The sequence below is a fragment of the Pinus tabuliformis genome, chromosome J (genome assembly GCF_031772625.1).
Source record: "Pinus tabuliformis cultivar Carrire ecotype Pingquan chromosome J, CPIR1, whole genome shotgun sequence".
Classification (NCBI taxonomy): Eukaryota; Viridiplantae; Streptophyta; class Pinopsida; order Pinales; family Pinaceae; genus Pinus; species Pinus tabuliformis.
Genome location: NC_142295.1, coordinates 257,525,374 through 257,551,958, shown reverse-complemented (window position 1 = coordinate 257,551,958; position 26,585 = coordinate 257,525,374). Strand labels below are relative to the sequence as shown.

The 26,585-nt window shown below is 39.1% G+C and overlaps 1 protein-coding gene across 2 annotated transcripts in view; it reads right to left on the bottom strand.

Moving 5' to 3' along the window:
- Positions 1-26,585, bottom strand: part of ALB1 (ALBINA 1) — a 309,920-nt gene that overhangs the window by 98,599 nt on the left and 184,736 nt on the right. For both annotated transcript variants that reach the window (XM_089377590.1, XM_089377589.1), the window contains 3 exons: positions 9,000-9,107; positions 8,612-8,746; positions 8,306-8,464 (listed from right to left, as the gene is read on the bottom strand). In XM_089377590.1, coding sequence (XP_089233716.1) covers positions 8,306-8,464; positions 8,612-8,746; positions 9,000-9,107 — 402 coding nt within the window. The remainder of the gene's footprint in view (positions 1-8,305; positions 8,465-8,611; positions 8,747-8,999; positions 9,108-26,585) is intronic.

Here is a 26,585-nt window from a genome sequence, read left to right as displayed (position 1 = left end):
GTAGACTTTTCAAAGTAATGACTACCATATCTTCTTCCTCCATGGTCCTACCAATAGCTTCGAGCTGATCTCGAATGTCTTTAATTTTGTTGAGATGTTCCTGTAAAGACATATGTTCGTCCATCATTATGGAGAACAACTGATTTTTGAGGAAAAAAGCTCTGCTTTTGTCAGATGTTTCGTGCAGTTCTTTTAACTGTTCCCAAATCTCGGCAGCTGTCTTGCCAAAAGGAATCTGCGGTAACTGATCATCAGCGACAGAGAGCTTGAGAAGCATAACAGCCTCTCGATTTCGATCATCAAATTTATCTTGATCGGTATTAGCTGTACCGGGACGAAGCTCTTTGCCCAAAATGAGCTGATCAAGACGCCTGTATTCAAAAATGGTCAGCATTCTTTGTTTCCAAATGTTATAGTTGCTGCCATTAAAGCGTTGATTTCCTTCTAACATCAGATTGGTGAGCGTGGCCATTTTCAAAAGAGAAGTCTGACACAAATTTTAATGAAGCTGCCCGCTTATCCTGGTGCAAATCAAAAAAAACAGAATTAGTTCTGCAAGGCAGGTTTTTAAAATATATATATATATATATATATCTACCCAGCAGAAATAAATCTCCACAGAAAATTGCAAACCTTCCGTTTTACTCTGCAACGTCAAACTAATACAGAGGCAGCTTGAGAACAGTAGCACCGACACACTGTTTTTGAATTTCTGCTATATATATTATTTTTTTTTTCTTGCTGCTGTCGTAAACAATGGAGAACCCACGTTTGAATCCCTGATGACTGCCGCTACTATACGGTAAATTCAAATATCAGTTCTAAAAAAAAATCGCTGATAGTAATGACTGCCGCTGAGTCCAAGCCGACAGTGCCAGACGATTCCGTTCAAAAAGCTTCCAACACGCAGAATTACTGAGATCTGCGGTGATCCGAGAGCTTCCGGATTGGAATCAGGTCGATTTAGCTCTAAAATCGATCGATCGGTGCTTGAAGCATTTCGTTTGGTAGCCTGTCTGTAGCTTCAATTCAGATCTTATTCGCCACTGCAAGGGTGCTATGGCCGTCAGAACCGCGCCGATCCGAGTAAATCACCGCGAGCCCTTTCAAAGCTGCTGATTTGAGATGGAAACGGAGACTAGCGACGCCTGCTATGAGTGGTCACAAGAGGACGACTTCGAAGATCGATCCCAGATTCAGATGGAACACAGAAATCCGCAGAACGAAACCCGCAGAACGAGCCCGAAGAGAAACGATGATACGAGGGCGAGAAAAAAATAATACCCGACACGCTAAAAAAAAAAAGGAGATCATAATGGCTCATCATAAGACAGGCTCATCATACCATGTTAGTTTGGTTCACTCTGCACCTCACGTTCTCACTGCCAGGCTGGTTATCACGCGTTCTCACGAGAGCCTTTGTAGGGCTTCACTTTCAACTATTTCCTCAACTCATTTAGGGAAGGATACAGATCTACTACTGATAGGGAAGGAGACAACAACAGCTGAAGACAGACCACTTCATATAGTTAATGTAGCCCCCACGTTTTCCGCATTTATGTGGTTTACGACCACTACCTTTGTTCTCTTGAATCTTGGGCTGGCTGACGCCAATTCCGTCTCCCTCGTCTAATCATAAGTCGTAAGTGCCCTTTTCAACACACAGGTGCCACGGCAAAAAATTCTAAGTTTGATCACGATCCCATCAAATGGACTAAGCGGATGACGCGCAAGGCTCTGCGGAATTTCTCGATGCTACCGTTTGATCGAAGAGAATGTGAATATGGCTGCACACCCTGTCCCTTCTTCTGACACCAAGATAACCGACTGCGATTATCCAAACAGAATCGGCAATTTTGTTCTAAAACAGATCCTAGAGTTTCTCAAAAAAATGCTTAGACATGAAGAAATGATAATGCAGGAGAAGAATCCATTTCTGTATCGAGATAGACGACTGTAAGCTTTTATCACAGTGAGCAAAGCCGAGGCTAAGACTCAGTGAAGGCTACCTGGCTTACAGAGGGCTCGACCTTAGAAAGGAATGAGAGAACTCAAGAGATTAGGATGCGAAGAGAATAACTGTTCAAGAAATCTCTTTTTTTGTTTCTGACTCTGATACCATAAAAGAATATTGAATGAATTGATTCAGAATGAGCAAGACGCTCAATGATAATACAGAGATATTTACAATAATAGAAACATCAAGTTTCTATGTAGAATATGGAAACACTCAGTTTCATCTAAGAAACTGCTTAAACGAATAAAAATAGCAACAGCTAACAGAATGAGTATTAAATACTAAATAGGAATATTCTAATAACGATGCAAAAAGAGGAAGGATTTGACTCATGTTTGGAGGAGATCTTAGTCAAGGGTCTCGGGTTTGGAATTTGTTCAAATAAGAAGCTTCAATAAGAGAAAACTTACAAAGGGTTTCCCTCTCAAGAATGGAGAGGGTTTGTCCCTAGCAGAGAGCCAAATTTGTGTTCTTGTTATTTAGTTTTGGTAGCAGTTTGATGAGGCACACACATATGCACTAATAAGAAGAAGAAGAAAAAGTATAAGCCAACTAAGAAAAAGTAAAAAGACTTCACAAATTGTTATCAAGTCTCAGAGAATCATCACAACACTACTTTGGCCTAGATTCTCTAACAATAATAAACCCTTAGAACTACTGCATTGGTTTTCCCGCATTGGGTTTTTCTGGGGACTATTGTGTCCAAAAATAAGTGTGTCCTATGTACCTTGTTCTTTGCTCTGTTTTCTATTTCATGAGATCAAATATTTAATTGGTTTAAGTTGCAGAAATAATTTGCTTCAATATTCAGAAAAATAACTTGATGAATGTAATTTAAAAATCAAGTTGGTGAAGTAGATTCAAATTTGCTACAGTAGGGGTTCCTTCAGTGTAGGAATTTTCACAGTTGATCCAACCTTTGAATGAATAGCCTCTGGCTGCCTCTGCGCAGTGTCTGCATCAACCCAGCAGCACACTGTCGAGGATCTACATCACTCTTCTCGGCTGATCGATTTGCCTCTGAGATTCAGACTTTTGCTCTACCAATCTCACACCCCGGCTTCCAGCTACAGAATTCAATCCCTCCAGCAAATTTCGGACTCCCTCAAGGCTTTTGCGCTACTTCTCCATCAGCCTATGTTGCCTCTGTGTGGCTCTATGTCAGCTTCTTCTAGCTTAGCACTGCCTCTCCCAGATCTCTCTCTGCCTCCTTTGTTGAGTATTCTCGGATCAGGAGAAATCTCCAACCGAAACTATCCTTGCCCCTCAGTGCAAAAGCTCACTTTGAATTTCTCACTTGCAGCTGCTCTGCTTCATAAATTCAATCTTTTGAACTCTCTCTATGTGTTCTCCAAGTGCCCCTCAAGCCTCTTCTTATATCTTTCTGTTGGACAACCAACGGCCCAAATTAACTTTTAATCAATGGATTAGATCATTTTGGCTTGATCCTCGTCTTCTTCTAGAAGTTACACCCACAATTTAGATTAATACCCATTAATTATTTTAATTTCCTAAGTTTAGGGTCCCATTAAAAATAATTAATTATTTTAATAAAACTGTCTCCGGGCAGAATTTCCCAAAACGATTTTTCGGTATTAGAGAATACATGTGTCTAAGCCTCCCTGCAAATTTTGAGACTTAGAGCACATCCGATGCTACCTGAAATCAACACCCCTCTCTCAGAAAAACGGTCTTTCCTTAAGCAACTCGGCCCCTTGCAAAATACTGCACTGCCTTTGGGAATTTCGAGCTACTACCCTTGCTGAGCAACGAAATTCTTTTCCTTCGTTTTCCTGAGCTCTCCGGCTGATCAACTGTGCTCTGATACCATGTGAAATTTTTATCTATTGCAACAACTGGAAATTATTCTTCTAACTGAAAATTTAATTATGTAGTTTATTTGCTACAACAAACAACGAATAAAATCACAACTGCAATTTTCACCATAAAAATACTGCAGAAAATAAAATACTGAAAACTGAGAAATTCTAGCACACACACAAGAATTTTGACACAATTATTTTTGGACAATTGTCCCCGAAAAAACCCAATGTTGGAAAACAATGCAACAGATGAGGGTTTTATTATTATTCTTCAGCAACAATTTTGAGTACAATACTTTAGATACCTAACTGCCTATCTAATCTCAGGAAAATATTGGCAAAATTACGTGAGAATTTTCTCTCAACCCACAGCAATTTTTTGCCTCCGAAATCGCCTCCCTAGCCTTTGCGTTGAGCTCCCTGCGTCACCTTCTATGTAGAGCTTACATTGGCTCTCTGAGAATTTCGGTCTTCCTTCCATTGCCTCTTCCAGGGACTGGAAACCCCCCTCCTAGAATGTTGTTGCCCTCCTCTTCCACCTGCTACTCACCCTCTGGCTCTATCTTCTATGCTAAGTTGTTGCTACTGAGAAAATCGAACTGCCTGGGCAACTGAGTATCTGCATTGGTGTATTCTCCATCACCACATCGACCTTCACTTATAATCCATTGTTGGAGCACCAACAACCAAGATTAGAACTTAATCAATGGCTAGGATCATCTCGAGATTGATCTGTGTGAGTTTCTAGATGATTCTCACCTTATCTCAATTAACACTGATTAATTAACCATATTCCATAAGTTTAGACTTAGGAAATATTTTTTAAAACAATTAATTGAGACACTTCTAAGCGGAATTTCCAAAAACGACTTTTGGGTTTTGGAGATCTCATGTATTCTAGCCTCTCCACCAAATTTCATAGCTAGAACACTTCCGATGCTACAAAAACTAACAACATATGCTTTATTTCTCTCATTGTTTCCCACATCAGTTTTAGCCTTCAGCCTGGTTTCTTCAATCTTGCATAGTGACCATAGATCCTGGAATGGAGTAGATTCTTTCTTCCCATAAATGCTTGATGTAAATTTACCCCACTCCTCTAGTAGTGCATTTAGTACTACAGTGGTCATCTCCTTGTCAGACATTGTTTCTCCCAAGTCTTGAATTTGATCCCTTATTTCAGATATCCTCATAAAGTATGAGGCTATTCCTTCTTCTTTCAATAACCTTAGCTTGTAGAGTTCTTGCCTTAGAGAGATAGCTTCTCCTGCAGTGCTTACAGAAAACAACTCTACCAATTTGTCATATATTTCTTTTGAGGTATCTAGTTTAAATACATATGGAATGAGGGGATCTTTGATAGATTCTATGAGAATCCTTTCAACTCTCACTTCCCCTTTCATAAACTTCGCAAGTGATTGAGCATTTTCTTTCGCTGGTTTGGTGATAGATCCTTTGACATGTTCCATAACCTCATTTTCAATGAGATTCAGATCTGTCCTCTTCTTCCATGCAAGATAGTTTGAAGCCCAACCAATTTGTTGCTTTCCTTGCAAAAAGACATTTTGACAGATTCAAACATAAATATACTTACTTGAGAAGATGTTTCTTCCAGTTGATGTTTCCTTGAATTTGATAATAGTAAAGATGATAGAGAATTTCTCTTTGATGAAGATAGATCTCTTCGAGAGTGATCCTCGACTCCACAAAGAAGGAGATCACTTTAGATCTTTTGAGGGTGCTGTCCTTGTTGATGATGATCAATGATAACTTCTTGATGATGTCTTTAATGGTAACGATCTTGCTTCAACAAGAGGGAGACCGTTGAATGAAGTTGTTTAGGAACTGATTCCTTCTTATATCTACAAAGCATCATATTTCTTCATTTATAAAAACTGCATTTCATACTATGTCAAAGAAAAGATGATTGTCGAAATTCAAGTCATTCAAAGAAAATATAATTGTCCAAATGTGCACAAGTCATCCCTATTCAAGTCGGCTTCAAATGAAATTAATTATCTCCTCCTAACAGTCATGTTGGCTTACCTTCTTCAGGTCGGCTTATTTCAGTGGCAAACCACTATAAATAGAGCCATCCGAATTTCAGTTAGAGACAGATTTTCGGACAAGAGTTTAAGGGGTCTGCAATTCAGACAAGATTACAGTGCGAAGATAAGACTATAGGGTGCAGTGCGAGGTAAGTACTGAAGTAGAAGTGCAAGGTACAGCAGAGAAAGGGTAGCCAAGAAAGTGCGTAATCTGAAGCATAAGGCAGCAGTACAGTGCGAGATAAGGCAGCAGTGTAGTGCGAGGTGAAGCAGCAGTACAGTGCGAGGTAAGGTAGCAGTACAGTAAGTAGTGCAGGGGCAACAAAGCAGTGCAAAGGTAAGAAGGTAAGGGCAGCAGTAAGGACAGCAGTACAGTCCTCTAAGGTCCTCAAGGAAGCCGAAGTAAGGAACAGTTCTGAAGCAGTGAAGAGGAAACCGAATTCTAAAGGGTAGCCAAGAAAGAGGAAGAAAAGCAAGAAGAATCTTATCAAGGAGGTTTTGTGTCTTGGTCTTGGAAGGGCAAATAGGTCAAGGGTCTTGGTCTTGGTATTCGTCAGTTGGAATCTCTATAAGAAGAATTTGTGCGGGTTTTCCTCTCAAAGAGTGAGAGGTTTTAGCCCTGGCTGACAGCCTATATTTTGTGTCTCTTGTCTCTTTATGGTTTATGCATTGGTAGCTGTTTGATGAAGCAGAACACTAATAACCTAAGTAAAAGAAGATCCTAATCTAAAGAAGTAAAAGCACTCACAATGTAACGACCCATCTAAATTGATCCATTAATAAAATTTTAAACTTTAAACTTTATAATATATATATATATTAAATTTTATAAAATATATAATTAGACTTTATAATATAAATTTATAAAATATATCGTTGAACTTTATAACATATATAATGAAATGTTATAAAATATATCATTTAACTTTATAACATATATAATGAAATGTTATAAAATATATCATTTAACTTTATAACATATATAATGAAATGTTATAAAATATATCATTTAACTTTATAACATATATAATGAAATGTTATAAAAGATATCATTGAACTTTATAACATATATAAAGGAAATGTTATAAAAACATAAATGAACTTTATAAACGTAAATCTAAACTGTGCTAAAGAATATATATATACCAAAGTTCATTAAAGGGGCGCGTCCAACCTGCTAAAAATTTATAACAGAGCACACCTTGCCGGGAAATATCTGAGAGTTAATTGCATGCAGAGGCGTGTCAAGAGGGAGAAGAGCGGTGGCCGTAAGCAGGAGGGTGGCCACCGCCAAGCCTTCCATTATAAATCACTAATCTGAACCGATCAGGGGGGGGGGGAAAACGGAGATGGAGGGCAGGAGCTGAAATTAGGAGTTCAGACCAGAGGACTAAGAATTACCAGTGGAAGAGCATTAGCCGGCCTGAGGTTCTGGGCACGGGGGCAGTAAGCTTCTGCGAGTAGCTTACTGGGTTGAGCAGCCATCTGCTCAGTCTGGCTGGGAGGAATTGGTTTCCCGGAGATTGGATCAAAATAGCCACGGCATCACCAGCAGCAGAATCACCAGTTCAGTAGCAGAACCAGCAGCAGTTAAGGTAAGTACAAATTAATTCTTCAGGCTTTCCGTATTTCAGATTTTAGTTATTGTGTTTTGTCACTACACACAAGCAGTTACTAATAGAAGAGAAATCACCTAATATCATTGCCCTAGATTTCTCAACAGTTGACTACCAAATGGAGGAGAAGGGGTTTTGATTTATACAAGTTTCATTAAACTGAACTGTCACAAATGTTGAGGAGGAGGAAGCTGACTTGTGTTCACTGTTTATGTAGGCCAACTTGACAAAGATAAAAAATAGTCATTTTTCAACTTGTAAATTCAATTTTTCTTGAACGAGGAGGAGTTAGGAGGCAAGTAAATACTTATTGGAAAGGGCTTAAAGTCCTTTTTAAGCCTATGTGATTTTTATCTCCATCGAGACAACATTTGACATCAATAACAAATTATTTCTTCAACAGACCTACCTTTGTAGTCATCTGTCAGAGATTGATACTATTATCTTATCTCTTGTATCTACGGTAATTTTCTTGGTCATTTGAATTCTTTATACAAATAATTTTTAACATCTGGAGGACTGCTAGATCTCCAAATTGGAAATTCAACTTTCTCGTTCTTTATTTGAGAACATATTTGATCACTTTTAAAATATTCTTTATCGGTAATTTTAGACCTTTTTAAAAGAGTTCTAAAATAAAAACAAATTTCCCCTAAAGCAACGATATCTCTGTGAAAAACCTTTTGGATTACTTACAACTGAATTTATTTATGCAGCTCTAGCAAAACATGAAATACCATGAATTTAAAATGAAGTTTAATTGTAATACATATTCCATAAACATATACATAAATGGATCACCTTCAACTCTTGTGTGGAAGGTTTTGGTGAATCGGTAGCACTAGAATCTGGATCAGTAGATCTTTTCAATGATATGTTAGCCCTTCCATCTGTGATAGCCACTATCATCACACGTCCAACATCTCCACTCTTCTCAGCATTTAATCCTACTCGAACAGCCTGCAAAATCAAATATTGGAATGTTCTTCTAGTTTAAATAGTATGAAATGCAGTTTTTATAAATGAAGAAATGTGATGCTTTGTAGATATAAGAAGGAATCAGGTCCTATACAACTTCATTCATTGCAATGAAACAGTAAAATGTACCATACTAAGACCATGAGCCAAGGGAGAGCCACCACCACAAGGTAGCCTCTCTAGTCGTTTTCTTGCCATTGCAATTGATCGAGATGGTGGTAGGAGGACATCTGCTGCATCTCCACGAAATGGAATAATTGATACCTGTCCCCAACATAATTTCCTATATTGGATTACTGCTAGCAAATATTAATGTTTGTCCTTTCTTTATGTCCATGATGCCATCTGTACAAACTCATCGAATTTTAAAGCAGGCTATACTATGTGCATGGTGACTAATATAGATGATAGCCTTGAGGAAAAATGAGAAATAGGATGCTAGTGATTGAAATACTTAAGCAACGTGTTTGACAAAACTCCTTGCACAACACATTGACACAAACATAAACTGAAATACCTGATCTCTGCTTGTATAGCTCTCAGAAAGAAGTTGCATGGCAGCACCTTTTGCATTTTGCATGCGATTCAGTGCCATACTTCCACTGGCATCAACAACAAATATCACCTGCCAATCATCTCCAGACTTCATCAAGATAAACAAAGGTATTCTCTGATCAAAATAAAAAAGTGACCAAACAAGCATGGGTGTGCATTTAGAATTCCACAAAACATCACATTGCTTGGATAGCTTGATATAAGTGTCTATTTCATATATAGGGACTCAGGGAGGAATCAAAATCCAGTGCGTAGTGATTTCAGATAAAAGATAATGCATGTATCAAGCAGCCCTCTGTGCAGTGAAGTCTTGAGAATTTTCCTAAGAGTCAGTTTATGGCATATGCTCCCTTCCAAACCATGGTTTCATATACTTTAAGGAGAAAAGTCCCACTAAAAGTGTTAACAGGATTAGCAATCGAGCACAAGAGTCAGCCTCTGTTGTACACAGGTGGGCCGTGACACAGTTGAAATTGAACTGAAAATCTTCCTCAAGCTTGGTGACCTGCAGATATTCACAGAATTCTAACAAGCATAATTTTCAGGTGTGGCAATCCCTCAAGTTATTGGAGCATAGTACATTAAATTGAATGGCCGGATATGCGTATTGTGTGTCATGGGGAATTAAAATAGAGTGTAGTGGTCTTGGATTAGACAAGGATATATTGCATTACCTGGGGGTTGAATTTCTCTGCAGACTGGTTGTGGCCATCTAGTCAGGTTTCTTACTACTGCTACACAATTTGAGGGCTGAATCACCAGTCATATTGAGAATACTAAAAATTCAAAACATATAATGAAAATGTGCTCATTACTCGTCTATTGATAAGTCAACATATTTTGATGGAACTTCAGTTGGCTAGCAAGAATTCCATCCAGCTAATAATAAGACATGTTCAAGCTATGAGACCTGACCAACTGTTTGCAGGCTAAGTAGGAAGGGCACTTTTTTGGAAGGACTTGTGGGATTCCAATGCCAGATCATGGGTGGAGTTGGATTGGAGGATGTTAGCTCACCGAATGATCTCCTTATTTTGGACAGAGAGACCATCCAGGAGATCCAAATGCTGATCTCTTCTGAGGATTTGTTTAAGATGAACATCCAAATGCAAGGCCCTAATCCAAGGGTGCGGTGCTGGTGCTTTGGTAAACCAATCCAGAACTGCGATCTGAAGAAGCTTTACGCTGTGTTGCATCTGAAACACCCTTTGGCCTGTCTTTAATGCTAGGTGGACATCTTCAGATCCAGAAATCATGTGGATACACAGATGGCAAAGTGTGTAGTTTCTTTTTCCTATTCCTCACTCTCTCCCCACCCCCAAATGCACCCTGCCAACCCTCCGTACTACCTTCCTCTTTGATAGAAAGTATGGCGACTCCTACACCACCTGCCTCAAGGAGTTGCTCCCCTCAATTTCCTACTTCAGGTCACTGGACACAAACACAACAAAATCTGAGATGCTTTCCACTGTCCCCATGGAGGCAGGCCTTGATACCTACCCCCACACTATTCATCAACATACCCAAAAACCTCTCCCTGGCTCCTATCCCAAGAACCGCTAGTTCGAGAACAAATATAAATCCATTCAGAAATAGATTTGTCTCACCCTCACACATGACCCACCTACCTCCCCTGGCGTTCGCAAAAGCTACCTTCAACTTCTTCATTGTGTTAGTTTATGTAGCTCGGATGTTAAAATTTGGCATCTCAAGGATGAATTTCTGCTAGAAGAAATCATATCTTTCAGTTCTGTTTGAACCACCTATAATAGAATTTCATTTCTAACAATTATAATATGACTTTCCAAAAATAGTAAGTCACATCTCAATTTGGAAGTGACTTTCCAAAAATAGAAAGTCATGTCTAAATGATCAAGGATGATCTCGACATATGGAATTCACTTTAAAATCAAATCAATCATGATTATACAAGTCAAGAATTAATATTTTATTCTTACTAGTATTATTATTATTATGATACTATTACTTATAAAATATTAATCGATTAATAAAAACGAATTCTCAATAGTCTCATAGAATAAGTCAATTAAATTGAGAATCTCTTACTTGGCAAATTGAACCTCTCTTGGAATAAAATAGTAACTTCACACTTAAGAGAATGTAACTCTCCTTCACTAATTTGATGTATGGCAAAAGTGTAACTCCTAATTAAATACACTTGTAACTCCCTCACTCAATTCGATTTGTAGCTCTCACTAAATATTCTCTCATGTCTAAGTGTAACTCTCTCTCTCCCTAATTCGAATTGTAAATCCTCAAGACAAGTGTACCTCTCTCTCTATTCTTGAGATGAGTTACACTTCTCCTCAAATAACTCCTCCCTCATGGAATTCGATTCTCCTATTGTTGGCTCAAGTCATGAATTCATTTTGTAACTACTATTCTTTCTCATCTATTTAAGTAAAAGCAAGTGAGAGTTGAGAGTAGCATGTTCATTGTGAAAAAGGAGATCAAGTGTTGAGTGTGTGCAAGAGAAATGTGAGAAAAAGTGAAGAGCAAGAGCAAGGAAAGAGTTGGAACAAGTGTGAAGGACAAGATCTGATCAAGAGAAGGTGGAGATCTTCAAGCAAAGAGCAAGAGCGCTTCAGTAGCAAGTTGATTAGATTCATTCGGTGTGTGTGTGCGTGTGTGTGCTATGTTGAACAATTGAAGAAATCTAATAGAAGAAAAATCATTTGGATTTTTCCCTGGTCATTGGACCAAGATCTCAGCGTTTAATATTTATGCTTGGTTGTCTTCTTATGATCCTTATGTTTATGTTCTATCTACAATTGTTGATCTGAAAAGTTTTGAATGAAAAATTTGCATTCTAAGTAATCATAACAGCATAGAACATTTATTTTTTGCAAAGTACTTTCAAGTCTCAGCATAAAACATTATGTTTTTTACAAAGTACATTCATTTTTCTACAAAGTACATTCAGCTTCAAATTTCTACAAAGTACATTCAGTTTTTTAAATAGAACTTTCAAGTTTCTGCAAAGAATTTTTAATATTTTGCATAGAACTTTCAGATTTTAACATGGTATCAGAGCCTTCGTGAAGACAAGTCCAAGTAGACCAGATATCACCTAAAGAGACCCCACTTGCTACCAAAGTTTTCTGATCAAGATGACTTCGTCCTACTTCAAGGTAGAGGAGAAGTTGAATGATGCTTCAAACTTTGGTCCATAGAAATCAAGGCTAGATATCACTTTTGAAGAACACGAAGTTCTAGAGTATGTTGAGGACATAGTAGTTGATCCACGTGTTGTTGTCAAATCCAAACATAAAATGGATGAAATCAAAGCTAGAAAAATTATCTTTTATTCTCTTAGTGATTATTTCATTACTTATGTTTCTAGTTTGAAGAAAGCTAAATAAATGTATGACAAACTAATTGGCATATTTGAAATTAGTAACTTGAACCAGATTATTGCCTTGAAGAATCAACTGAAGGACATCAAGATGAACAAAGGAGAGATGGTTCAAGCATACTTCCTGAGAATGACCAAAATTAAAAATCAACTGTCAACAGTTGGTGTAATTGTATCCAACAAAGAAATGGTGTTGACTGCACTTTGAGGCCTTTATCCTATTTGGGAAACTTTTATCACCACCATAACAATATTAACACTATTCCCACATTTGATGAGCTCCTGGGAAAGTCTATTCAAGAGAAGCCAAAATGATCTCCAGAGGGAGAATTTCACATCATGAAGAAGAACCTACTGCATTTTCAGCCTATGACAAGAGAAAGAAAGGTAATAAAGGCTCTCATCATTTTTCAAAGAAATCTGCTTTCAAATCAAATGATTCCTTTAAAGGGAATCTAGACATGTCAAAAGTTAGATGCTTTAACTGTCAAAAGCATGGTCACTTTGCTCGTGACTGTAAAGAAAAAAGAAGAGCACCTAGATTCAAAAACAAATTTGTTTATAGAAAAGACACTTCTAAAAATCAAATAAAAGACCATCCTAAGAAAACAATAAATCCACGGTATAAAAATAACGTGGTGGAAACTCAATCAGAATATTTTCTTGTTTCTGTTCTTTCTAGTTCTTATTTTGCAGATTCATTTGATAATTGGCTAGTTGATAGTGGTGCTTCCAAACATCTTACTGGTTACAAAGAAGCATTCTCTAATCTAGTTGAGAGGGGGACTAATTTAAATGTTATCCTGGAGATAATTCTACTCACCAAGTTAAAAGTAATGGTTCGGTTTCATTTCAGTTAGATGACGGAAAATCTATTTTTTTGCAAGAAGTTTTGTATGTACCTAGTCTGAAAAAGAATCTTGTATCCATATTTGCTCTAGAAGATAAAGGAATGAAAGTTGTTTTTATTAATGGAAAAGTTCTAACCTGGCCTTTAAACTCAAGTATGAGAGAAGCCTTCACTTTTGGGTCAAGATGTAAAGGGATTTACAAAGTCAATGGTAAACCCATTCATGCACTGGTCCATGATATTGATCTTCAGTGTGAGCTATGGCACAGAAGATTTTCTCACCTACACTACAAAGTCTTACCTCATGTAAGGAAGATGGTTTTTGGAATTCTTGAGATCAGATTGGATTATGAAGGAGTTTTCTAGTGATGTGCAAGTGGAAAGCATGTAAAGGGACCATTCCCTTCAAGCAAAACAAAAACTAGTCAAGTACTTCAATTCATACATTCTAATTTCTTATTTATGTGAACCTATGCCAGTTACTTATCTTGGTGGCTACTTGTATTTCATAATTTTTGTTGATGATTTTTCTCAAAGGACATGAATATTCTTTTTGAAAAAGAAATGGAAAACATTTGACATGTTCAGAGATTTCAAGGCTCTGATTGAAAATCAAACTGGAAAGTTGATCAAAGCTTTCAGATCTGATAATGGGGGAGAGTTCACCTCCAATGATTTTAATGATCTTTGCAAAGACGCTGGAATAAAGAAAGAAACCATTGTGTCGTACAATCCACAACAAAATGGTGTGGCTGAGAGAAAGAACAGAACCATTATGGAAGCAGTCAGAGCCATGTTGCATGATCAAAATCTACCAAATTTTTTGTGGAAAGAAGCTGCAAATATTGTTGTTTATGTGCAAAACATAACTCCTCATCAGGCCTTAGACAATAAGACTCCTGAAGAAGTCTTCACTAGTGAAAGGCTTGAGGTGAGTCATTTGAGAATCTTTGGTTGTCTTGTGTACTTCCATGTGTCGAAAGAGAAAAGGAACAAACTGGAAGCTTCAGGTAAGAAAGGTACGTTTGTTTGTTATTGTGATAATTCAAAAGCTTATAAAATCTATGTACCTAATCAAAGAACTATAGAGTTTAGCACAGATGTAGCATTTGATGAAGATGCAGCTCTTGGAAAAGCAAGAAACTATCCTCCTACTGCCATTGCTGAAAGACAAGTTGTTAATGAAAAATAATTTGCATTTGAGTCTGAACTGAAACCCGAGAATGAGCTTGTTGATAATCCCATGGGTTCCATGGATCCTCTAGATCCTCCACCTCATGATCCTCCTACCAAAAAGAGACCACTATGGCTACGAGATATCTTGCAAGATGTTGAACGACATGCTTCCCCAAGAGGAACGTTCAAAGAAAGTAAGAAGCCAAGTCGGTTTCAAGTGTATGTTGTTGCCATGAACAACATCATTCAGGCAAAACCTTCCACCTTTGAAGAAGCTGCAAAATAACAAGTCTAGAAAGATTCCATGATTGAAGAATATGAGTCCATTATTTAGAATGATGTATGGGAAGTGATTTCTAGACCTCAAGGTAAATTTGGTGTCACTTCCAAATGGTTGTTTAAGATTAAACATGGTGCAGATGGTAGTATTGAAAAATACAAAGCTAGATTTGTAGCTAGAGGTTTCTCTCAGAAAGAGGGAACAGATTATTTTGAGATTTTTTCACTTGTAGCTCGATATACTGCTATTCGATCTATTATTGCCTTAGTTGCTAACCAGGGATGGACTCTTCACCAAATGGACGTGAAACCTTCTTTCTTGCATGGCTTCCTCAAGGAAGAGGTATTTGTGGAACAACCACATGTCTTTGAAGAGCAAGATAAGAAAACTCATGTATGTAGACTGAAGAAAGCCTTATATGGGATGAAGCTAGCTCTAAAAGCTTGTTATGCTCACATTTATAGCTTCCTGATGAAGCCTAGTTTCACTAGATGCAATACAGACCCAAACCTCTACTTCAAGACTATCCAAGGTATAACTTTGATTTTGGTATTGTATGTTGATGATTTATTCTTAATAGAAGGAGAACCTCTTATCCTCCAGTGTAAGAGGGAGTTAGCTTATGAATTTCAAAAGAAAGACCTTGGTTTGATGCATTACTTTCTAGGTCTAGAGATTTGGCAAAGACTTGGTGAAATTTATCTTTCTCAAGGAAAATATCATGTTAAGCTTCTTGAAAAATTTTCTATAGTAGAACGGAAGTTGATGGATACTAATATGGAAATGAACTTTAAGAAATTATGTGGCAAAGTTGCAGGACCTAATCTAGAAAATCCCATGGAGTATAGACAGCTCATTGGTGCTTTGATGTTTTTGGTAAACACTTGGCCTGACATATGCTTTGTTGTAAACACTTCAAATCAACATACAATTTATCCCTTTCATGACCACTAGATTGTTGCAAAAGATGTACTCAGATACTTGCATTGAACTACCAATCTAGGATTGAAATACACTGCTAAAAATGTAAGACTTCATGGATATATTGATGTTAATTGGGCTGGTAACTCTACTGATAGAAAGAGCACTTCTAGGTGTTGCTTTAGCTTTGGATTTTCCATGATCTCTTGAATGAGCAGAAAGCAATGTTGATTTGGGGTAGCATCGAATGTGCTCTAGCCATGAAAATTGGTGGAGAGGCTAAAACACATGAGATCTCCAAGACCCATAAATGGTTTGGGCAGATTCTAACCGGTTTGGGAGATATTAAAATAATTAATATTTTTAATGGTGTTCCTAAGTCTAAACTTAGGAAAAATAAAATATTAATGGATATTAATATAAAACTGAGTTAGAAGGTTCCAAAAGTCATGGATCAAGCCAAATTTAATCTTAGTCGTTAATTAGAGATTTAATCTCGGCCATTGAAGGACCAACAGAAAAAGTATAAGAGAGGCTTAAGGGTCAGTTGGAGAATATACTGAAGGAGACCAGTCAGTTCGATTTCTGGAGCGGGGTTAGCTGAGAAATTCGAATTAGTGGTCTGGAGAGTAGCAGGAGGCAGCAAGTAAGGAACAGAGCGTCAGGAACAGAACTAGGGAAATAGAGCAGAGGTTGGAGAGGTAGACGCAGAGCCTCTCAGGTAGACACAGAGGTTGGAGAGGCAGACGCAGAGCCTCTCAGGTAGACGCAAAGGCTGCAGACTGTGCAGTCACTGGAGGGCCTGCGTGGGTGATGCATAGAGGCCCAGTGCTGACACAGAGAGGCAGGGACTGACGCAGAGGGTCTAGGAGCTACGTAGAGGTCAGCCACGTTGATGTTGAGACTCGGGGAAGAGCTAAAGAATTTTCTCTCTATTGGGTAAGCTAGTTTGGCACCCAATTGTACTGAAGAATTGTTGAATAATAAAATCCTCCCTTGCTGCACCAGTTTTCCCACATTGGGCTTTTCCAGAGGCTGATTGTCCAAAATATTTGTGTCGGTGTGTTATTTCTTGTGCATGTGTTTGTTTTTGTATTATGATGTGATATCTACAGCAAAATTTATTTTAATGTTTACTGAAGGATTTTCATAAATAACTTATCGGAAAAGAAGTAGGTAAAATAAATCAGTTGTTGCAGTGATAGAATTTTCACATGGTATCAGAGCAAGTAATCAAAGACAGGAAGGGAAAATCAATTATGGGTCGAGACCATGATGCAGAGGCATCTACGTCAGGAGACTCACACAGATTTTCAGAAAATTGCACAAGAGAAAGTGATTTTGATTTCTCTATGTTGGCTTCCAGGCTGGAAAAAGAACTGGCTTGTGTGACTAGCTCTGCATCATCAAAAGTATGGTATATAGACAGTGGGGCCTCTTGGCATATGACAGAATCCGGGAATGTTTCTCAGATTATCAGGAGGAGAAGATGAACTTTTAGATCACCGTGGGGAACAAGGCAAAATGTGCTCCAGTAGGGAGGGGAACCATAGTTTTTCAAACAGAAACGGGAGAGCGGTTCCGTGCTACCGATGTTCTGCATGTACCAGGATTGGGGATGAACTTACTTTCCATGTCGCAACTTCAAGGCAAAGGCTATGACGTTTTCTTCATCAAGGAGAGAGTATACGTCAAACATCCGAGCTGGAAAAAAAAAGTGTAGATCAGGATCAAAAGTAACAAGTTGTACACACTACAACTAGAATCACCAATGGCACTAATAGGTAGTCATGGAGACAAGGATTTGAACGAACTATGGCACAAAAGAATGGGACATTTGCACCATGGGCTTCTGAGAATTCTCAGGAGCACTGCAACGGAGTTTCGGATCTTAGCAGGAAACGAGATTATGTAGCAGAGGATGTGCTCTAGGAAAGTATGCCAAGGCAGCATTTCCTAAATGTAAAAACAGGGCCAAAAGTGTACTAGGATTGATACACTCAGATATCTGCGGACCCATGTCCACTAAAGCTCTTAATGGTGTCGAGTACTTCCTTACCTTCATTGATGACCATTCAAGGAAAACTTGGATTTATTTTCTGAAAACCAAAGATGAGGTTTTCTGTCGATTCAAAGAGTTCAAGGCTCTCGTGGAGAATCTGACTGGGAAGAAAATAAAAGTTTTGCGCTCAGATAATGGTGGAGAGTATGTCGATAAGGACTTCATTGATTTTTGTGCTAAGGAGGGCATCAGAAGGGAGTGGACAACTCTGTACAATTCGGAGAAGAATGGAGTCGCAGAAAGAAAGAACAGGACTATTATAGAAGCAGCTAGGGCCATGATGTATAATTAGGATATGCCAAAATTCCTGTGGGCAGAAGCATGCAACACAGCAGTCTATGTTCAGAATAGAACTCATCGAGCAATAGGAAAGATTACTCCAGAGAAAGTATTCACAGGGAAGACGCCTAAAGTCAGTCATTTTAGGATATTTGGGAGCTTAGCATATTGCCGCATACCCGAGGAAAAGAGGAAGAAGTTGGATCAAACTGCAGAGAAAGGATATCTAGTGGGATATAGCGAGAACACTAAGGCATACAAAATCTATCTTCCAGGGAGCAGGAAGGTAGTAGTTCAACGAGATGTGAAGTTCATGGAAGACAGGGCTTTCAGAAAATCTCGAGAAATGCCTTCCGAGGAGCAGTCAAAAGAGGAACCGTTGGTCAAACCTCTTCAACCAACGAAAGAAAAGAATTCTTCCTCGGGTCAGGAAGAATCACAGGATGAGGAGGAGCTAATAGAAGCACCTACTGGCAGAGGAAGAACGAGCAGGGAACTTCGTCAGATTCTGTGAGATGCAGAGGACTTCATCGATGCGCCAAGGAACAATAAGAGGGAGCGAAAACAGCCAAATAGATATCAGGCATTAGTAGCTCAGGATGGGGAGCCTACCAGTTTTCAGGAGGCAGCTCAACATCAGGTTTGGTTGGATGCAATGGTAGAGGAGTACAACTCCATAATGGTGAACGATGTTTGAGAGGTAGTGCCAAGGCCTCAAGACAGATCAGTGGTAGGTTCGAGATGGATCTACAAGATTAAATACGCTGCAAATGGCAGTGTTGAGAAATACAAAGCCAGGTTTGTGGCTAAGGGGTATACTTAGAAGGAAGGAATTGACTACGAAGAGACCTTCGCCCCGGTAGCCAGGTATACATCTATTAGAACCGTTATATCTCTTCTAGCACAAATGGGGTGGTAGATTTATCAGATGGATGTCAAAACGGCATTTCTGAATGGTGTGATAAAAGAAGAGATATACATTGAACAACCAGAGGGCTTTGAAACACATGAGAAGAAGTCTCATGTATGCATATTGAAGAAAGCCTTGTATGGGCTGAAATAGGCACCTAGAGCATGGTATGGGTGAATCGATGGCTACTTGCAGAAAATGGGATTTGTCAAGAGTGACGCAGATCCAAATCTCTACTATCTGGTTGTAGAGAATGAGCCTCTAATCTTCCTTGGGAAAGGGAGATATGCTACAGAAATCCTGAAGAGATTCAGGATGGAGGACTGTAGACCCATGGCTACTCCAATGATAACCAACTGGAAGAAGATTGATGCATCAGAAGACAAAGATGTCGATCCCACCTTATACAAGCAGCTCATAGGATCCCTGATGTATCTGGTCAATACCAGACCAGACATTTGTTATACTGTCAACACCCTCAGTCAATTCATGGTGGAGCCGAAAAGGGCGCACTAGGTAGCAGCCAAACATGTTCTCAAGTATTTACAGGGAACAATCGATTATGGACTCTTGTACACCAGGGGTAAGGATATCAGATTGAGTGGGTTTACTGATGCAGATTGGGCAGGAAGTTCAGTGGATCGAAAAAGTACCTTTGGGTACTGTTTCAACATTGGATTAGGAATGACCTCCTAGTGCAGTTGGAAATAGAAATCTATGGCTCTGAGCTCAGTTGAGGCAGAATATATGGCCGCAAGCATAGCTTCGTGCGAGGCCATATGGCTTAGAAAACTACTTGTGAACCTATTTAGAAGAAAGATGGAGGCGACCAGAATCATGTGTGATAATCAAAGTTGTATCCAGCTCTCTGAGAATCTAGTGTTTCACAATTGGTCAAAGCATACTGATATCCGGTGTCACTTTGTTAGAGAGTGTGTCCAACGAGGAGCTGTACAGGTAAGCTACACTCCTACAGGAGAACAGGTTGGAAAACATCCTTACCACGGCCCTTGGAAGAACCAAGTTTGATTATTTCAGGGAGAAGATGGGGATGATAAAGAATCCATTTCAGCAGCAGAAATCGGTATGATGTTGCAGTGCAGTAGTAGTCAGCAGTAGCACAATGCAACATGATGAGAAGGAGTTTGCAGTGCAAATGCAGTGTTGGGAAGAAGGACTAGCAGCAGCACGGATGTAGAGGGAGTTGCAGTGCAGATGCAGTGTTGGGAAGATGGACCAGCAACAGCACAGATGCAGAGGGAGCTGCAGTACAGATGTAGCAGTGGCAGTGATAGAGCCATGGGCAGCAGTACAGGATGCAGCAGTGCAGAGGATGTTGGGCAAGGAGGCTTAGCATCAGCACAGGTACCAATGCCGTATGATCAGAGTAATGCTCAGTGTGGAGTATTACTAGAGCACAGTCCTCGCTAAGAGGGAGTGTTGATTTGGGGTAGCATTGGATGTGCTCTAGCCATGAAAATTGGTGGAGAGGCTAAAGCACATGAGATCTCCAAGACCCAAAAATGGTTTGGGCAAATTCTAACCGGTTTGGGAGATATTAAAATAATTAATATTTTTAATGGAGTTCCTAAGTCTAAACTTAGAAAAAATAAAATATTAATGGGTATTAATATAAAATTGGATTAGAAGGTTCCAAAATTCATGGAACAAGCCAAATCTAATCTTAGCCGTTGATTAGAGATTTAATCTCGGCCATTGAAGGACCAACAGGAAAAGTATAAGAAAAGGCTTGAGGGTCAGTTGGAGAATATACTGAGGGAGACCAGTCAGTTCGATTTCTGGAGCGAGGTTCGCTGAGAAATTCGAACTAGTGATCTGGAGAGTAGCAGGAGGTAGCAAGTACGGAACAGAGAGTCAGGAACAGCACCAGGGGAACAACACAGAGGTTGGAGAGGCAGACACATAGGTTGTAGACTGCGCAGTCACTGGAGGGCCTGCATGGGTGACGCAGAGAGGCCCAGCGCTGACGCAGAGAGGCAGGGACTGACGCAGAGGGTTTAGGAGCTACGCAGAGGGCAGCGAGGCTGACACTGAGCCTAGGGGAAGTGCTGAAGAATTTTCTCTCTGTTGGGTAAGCCAGTTTGGCACCCAGTTGTATTGAAGAATTGTTGAATAATAAAATCCTCCCTTGCTACACCGGTTTTCCCACATTGGGTTTTTCCGGGGACTGATTGTCCAAAATATTTGTGTCGATGTGTTAATTCTTGTGCATGTGTTTGTTTCTGTATTATGATGTGATATCGGCAGCAGAATTTAGTTTAATGTTTATTAAAGGATTTTCATAAATAACTTATCGGGAAATAAGTAGGTAAAATAAATCAGTTGTTACAGTGATAGAATTTTCATAAGCAGAAGTCTATTGCTCTAAGTACAGCTGAAGTTGATTACATTACTGCTAACATGGATAGCTTGTTAGTTTTTGTAGCATCGAAGGTGTTCTAGTCTCGAAACGTTGTGGAGAGACTAAAACACAAGAGTTCTTGTAATATTCCTAATTAACTATGGCTAGTTGGAATATTCGATTTTGCTCAATTTTGCCTTCTATAGTTATGTGTAAATAAAAAGGCGAGGAAAAGGGGGCATAACTCACTTTTAGAATAAAAGTCACTTCCTAGTAGCACAACGTTGTGACTTAAAGGGGAGCCAAGGGGGCCAAAGGACCACGCAGAGATGGGGCCCACGCAGACACTTGGAGGGATTGCACAGATGGAGAAACGAACACGTGGCAAGAGGAGATTACGTTGGAGGAAGTGAATCTTGGGATTGAGAGATGCCAATGCTATAAAGGAGAGAGGAGCCTCCTCATTTTGGCATTCAGTTATGACCATTTGAGCTAGTCACTTCGACTTGGAGCACGCTAGCTGTTTAGCCTGTCTGCAGCACTGTTTAGTGCACTAAGTGTCTCCACTCGGAGATCTCACCCTTAGCCCCAGGGGACTTCGAGTGCCTACTCGGGCAAGGTATTTTCAGCAATGTTTTTACAGTAGTTTTGATCTTTGGCATTGAGGTGGAGCTGAGCATTGGAGGACTGCGCAGTCTTGGGAGAGAGGGACGCAATTCTTCTGGGAGCAGTTCCGGATTGAGGATTTGTGGAGGAGTTGAGCTGGGATATTGAGCAAGGGATCAACTCTTGCATATTGCAGTGGTTTGTCAGAGTTTCAGGCAGTATTTTGGAGGATTCTACTCAGTGACAGCGCAGGGCCTTGAGGGATTGCGTGATTCCCCAAGGGGGCGATTTTCGGGGGTTGGCCATTTCAGAAAAGCTTTCTAGGTTTTTCTAGGTTTTCTGAGTAGAGGCAGATTCCAAAGTTTCAACATTTTCTGAGGAAGGGAACAGCCCCAAATCCTCATTTGATTTCCAATAGTAGCAGCAGCCCAGCAGTTCTCCAGTAGCATCCACGCAGTTCAGAGAGAGGCCATTCCTTTGCTATTCTAAGTGTATATCTTCACTTGCCTAGTGCAAGTCGAGGTGCCATCCTTCTGATCACCTCCTATACTCGTTCCATTACTCAGTATAATAAAATGGCTTAGCATTTCATGTTTACATTATTATATGTTGTACCACTGTTATTTTTATCATTTTGAGTTCCCCGGTTATTATATTATTTGTGCATTTTTGGTTGGAGTTTACTGGGGTTTCGGGAAATATCTCTGAAACAGGATATTACAGTTCTCCATAACCGAGAAATTGTTTCTAGAAATTCCACCTAGAATGGCTCAATTAGATTATTAACCAATTTTTAAATATTTTTTAAGTCTAAACTTAGGAAAAGTGGTTAATTAATCAATATTAATTGAGAAATGTGAGAATTATCTAGAAATTCACATGGATCGACAAGGAAATAATATAACCCATTGATTAAGACTTAATCTTGGTTGTTGGAGTACCAACTGGACATTATAAGAAGAATTCGATGGGTAGATGGAGAAACACACTTGTGACACTTGAGATGGACTTCCTAGGGTAGTTTGACTTTCAAGAGAGCAGCAGCTGGAAGAGTTCGAGCAAGAAAAGGGAAGTAGAGACACAGAGGGGCAGGAACAATGAGTCTGAAGGAATATTTCCAGATGCGAAGAGCCAGCATCAAGTGACAGAAGTATTCCATGTAGAACCTGCGCAAGGGCTGTGTCGAAGCTTCAGCGGAGCAGTTCGATTTCGCTGGAGAGGAAGTTGATTCAGTTTCCAAAGGCCGGGAAAGTATTCCAGAGGCTCGGAGAGTCACTTCCAACAACAAAGACAGGCATGACGGCTTGATCAGAGGCTAAATAGAGCGACACGTGTGAGAGGCAGCACGAAGACTGCACAGAGGGCCTGCGCAAGGGTTTGGACAACTAGTTTTTTTGGAGGAGCCAATGCCAAGATTGTTTGTGGAGTGAGAGAATTTTTCTCTTTAATTACTTTTTTCAAATACTTGTTGATTGGATAGCCAACTGAGCATCCATAGATTGTACTCAGAATTTCTCACTACTGCTTAATAATAAAACCCTCAGTTGTTGCACCAGTTTTCCCAAGTTGGGTTTTTCGAGGGACTTTTGTCCAAAAATAACTGTCATATTTCATGTGTGTGTGTGTGCCAATATTTTCTCAGTTTCCAGTTTATTTTCTGCAGTATTTTAATTTGTGAAAGTTGCAGTGTGATTTATTTTATATTTGTCGTAGCAAATAAATTGCTAATTAATTTACAGTTAGAAGAATAATTTCCAATTGCTGCAATAGGATTTCAGTGGTCAAATTTTCACATAGTATCAGAGCGATTTTGATCAACAGGGAAGCTCATAAGCGGAGAAGAAAATTCAATGTTCACAGGGAGCAACTGGACGAATTTTCTAGGGGCTACGCAAAGCCTAAGCTAGGCAGCGCGAATTGTTGGATAGTTCGAATTTTTTTAGTGCAAGTTGGCAGAAAAATTCGGCTTTCCAATTCGAGTGATTATAGTAGGAAGAGGAGCAGTTGTAGCTTGGACTTTCGTTGAGTTGATTCCTTGTTTGGGCGCAAGAGGGTTTTGCAACAGCAGAATCAGCGTCGAGTTGAAGAGAAAGTGCACACATAGAGAGAATTTCTCTTAGAGGGTTTCTAGCCTAAGAAATCCAAATTTCCAGTTGCATTCGCAGTAGCTGCAAGCAAAGTTCTCACTCCAGAAGGGAGTGCGAATAGCAGATTTAGCAGCCGAGCAGAGGGAAGAGGTAGATTTTCGTTCCAGATTCAGAGATGGCCACAGTTGGGCTTAGAGATCTAAATAGGTTGGAGGGAACCTCCAACTACGTCATCTGGTAGGCTAGGATGTCCTTCCTACTAGATGAATTTGGCCTAAAAGCCTATGTAGAAAATGTTGTGGCTGTACCGCAAGATGCAGATCAGCTTCTTGTCGCCTGGATTGTATAGGCACCGCGACAACCGCACAGAGCGGAGGTTGTCACTCTATTCTAGCTGTCTCCCAACAACAGGCTATGGGGGGTAGTCCCTATGGAAATGAGGTGAAGGAAAATGAGTTGGAAACCAACTCGCCTGGGAGACACAGATGAGTGGCCTAACTACTAAGTAAAATTTTAGCAAGATTAATGATTAGATTAGATTTTCGAGTATGAGACTAGTGCCTTATGGAGTCACAATTCTTGCTTAATGTGAATTAATGCCAAGTAACTGGATGAACACCTGTTGCTTGAATGATCGACTAACCTATATGATGTGCAAATCCTAGAAGCTATGTGTGATGCAATGATCTTGGTTATTTTTAGTTATATGACTAATCTAAATAGAACCTCCCTTAACTGTTTTGAGGAACAGTCCTCAGAGTAGGTTGTGAAATGGAAGCCAACGGGAAGCAGGTAGTGGCCTAATTAACAATATCTCCCCCTGCGTTCCACCCACCCAGTGCCTTCGGCGCTGCAGAGACTGTGGCTTTGCCTACTGCAAGGCCACTGTGTTAACCACTAAGAAGAGTTGAATCCCTCAAGTTAATTGAAAAAGGGTTGCCTTAGGAGTCTATCAACCTAGCTTATGCTAGGAGGTAAGTTCTTAATGCGGGCTAGATCCTAGAATGCTTATGCAAGATAGATTGAGTGAACTTATCTTGAGTTAAGATTGGTTTATGTTACTTAAGTACTTAGTGTGAATTTATCTTATAGCAAGAGTACTTAACAATGATTAATTAGCAACCTTATGACAAGACAAGTGTTTAAAGATACAAGTGCCAATACTAAACAATATTCCACAACATGATATCAATTCAAAGAAACTAGAGCATTTATCCACCAATGATTATTAACACAAGATGTAAGTCCAAGTTCTTCAAAAAATATTCTTATGTTGGTATCACAATGCCAATTAGATCTTAGATGCTCAAGTTAACTCTATTCATCAACAAAATTAGACTTAGATTCTTGATTGTTTTTAGATGCAAACTTAGACAATTCTTAAGATCGAGATGAGATAAGAAAACTTTAGAATTTCAACAATTTAGATCAGCAATAATACTTCAGAAAATTCCAACACTTATTAGTTTTAGGACAGCAGTAAGAAAATCACTTTAAACCATGAAATTTGCCCAACATATGAAGCATGAAATTTTCCAATGACTAGAAAATGTAAATTTACGTGTTTATCCCACTTTATGATGACTAGAAAACTTTAGATTTTCAACAATTTAGATCAGCAATAATACTTCAAAAAATTCCAGCACTTATTAGTTTTAGGACAGCAGTAAGAAAATAACTTTAAACCATGAAATTTGCCCAACATATGAAGCATGAAATTTTCCAATGACTAGAAAATGTAAATTTATGTGTTTGGCCCACATTATGATGTATTCAATGATAAATCAGATCTAAAGTAAGTTATTACAACAGTAAATAAACAAACAGATCAGCAAGCTAATGATGATCTTGTTATTGTGGAGGTAGCTAACATTGTGTTTTCCTTGTAAATTTATATGCTATGAAGTTCATAATTCACATCTAATAAGCTCACTCACTAAAGCACTCTAATCATATCTTTCCTTGGTATCTTTGGGCATATTGACATCTTGTGAGTTTAATAAGCATCTCTGGATAAGTGGCATTGAAGTAACTTGTTTTAATCAGTGATGATCTAAATTGCATCTAAGTGTTCTTAACTTGAAGATTGGTAAATCTAATTGCACATCTCCTATTGAAGAATATTGGCTAAGAACACTTGCTATCTTATTGTCTTTTCTAGATAATGGTCATTGGCTTATCATACTAAATCACTGGTTAATTGTTGCTCTATTGTTTATCTATTGTGGATCTATATTTTTGAGCAATTGCATCTAGAGGATCTCTTGTTTATTATTGGCACTTGTATCATTGAGCAATTGTTCTTGTTTAAGATTGTCTTTCAATACATTGTTAAGTACTCTTGCCATAAATTAATCAACATTAAGTACTTAAATCACATAAACAATCTTAAACTAAGACTCACTCATAATCTTGCATTTCATCCTAAGTGTAGTTGCATTAATAACTTACCTCCAAGCATAAGCTTGGTTGATAGACTCTTAGGACAACCCTCTCTCATCTAGCTTGAGGGATTCAGCCCTTCTTAGTGGTTAACACAGTGACCTTGCAGTCGTCAAAGCCACAATCTCTGCAGCGCCGGAGGCACTGGGTGGTTGGAACACAAGGGGAGGTATTGTTAATCAAGTCTTTGCTTGCTT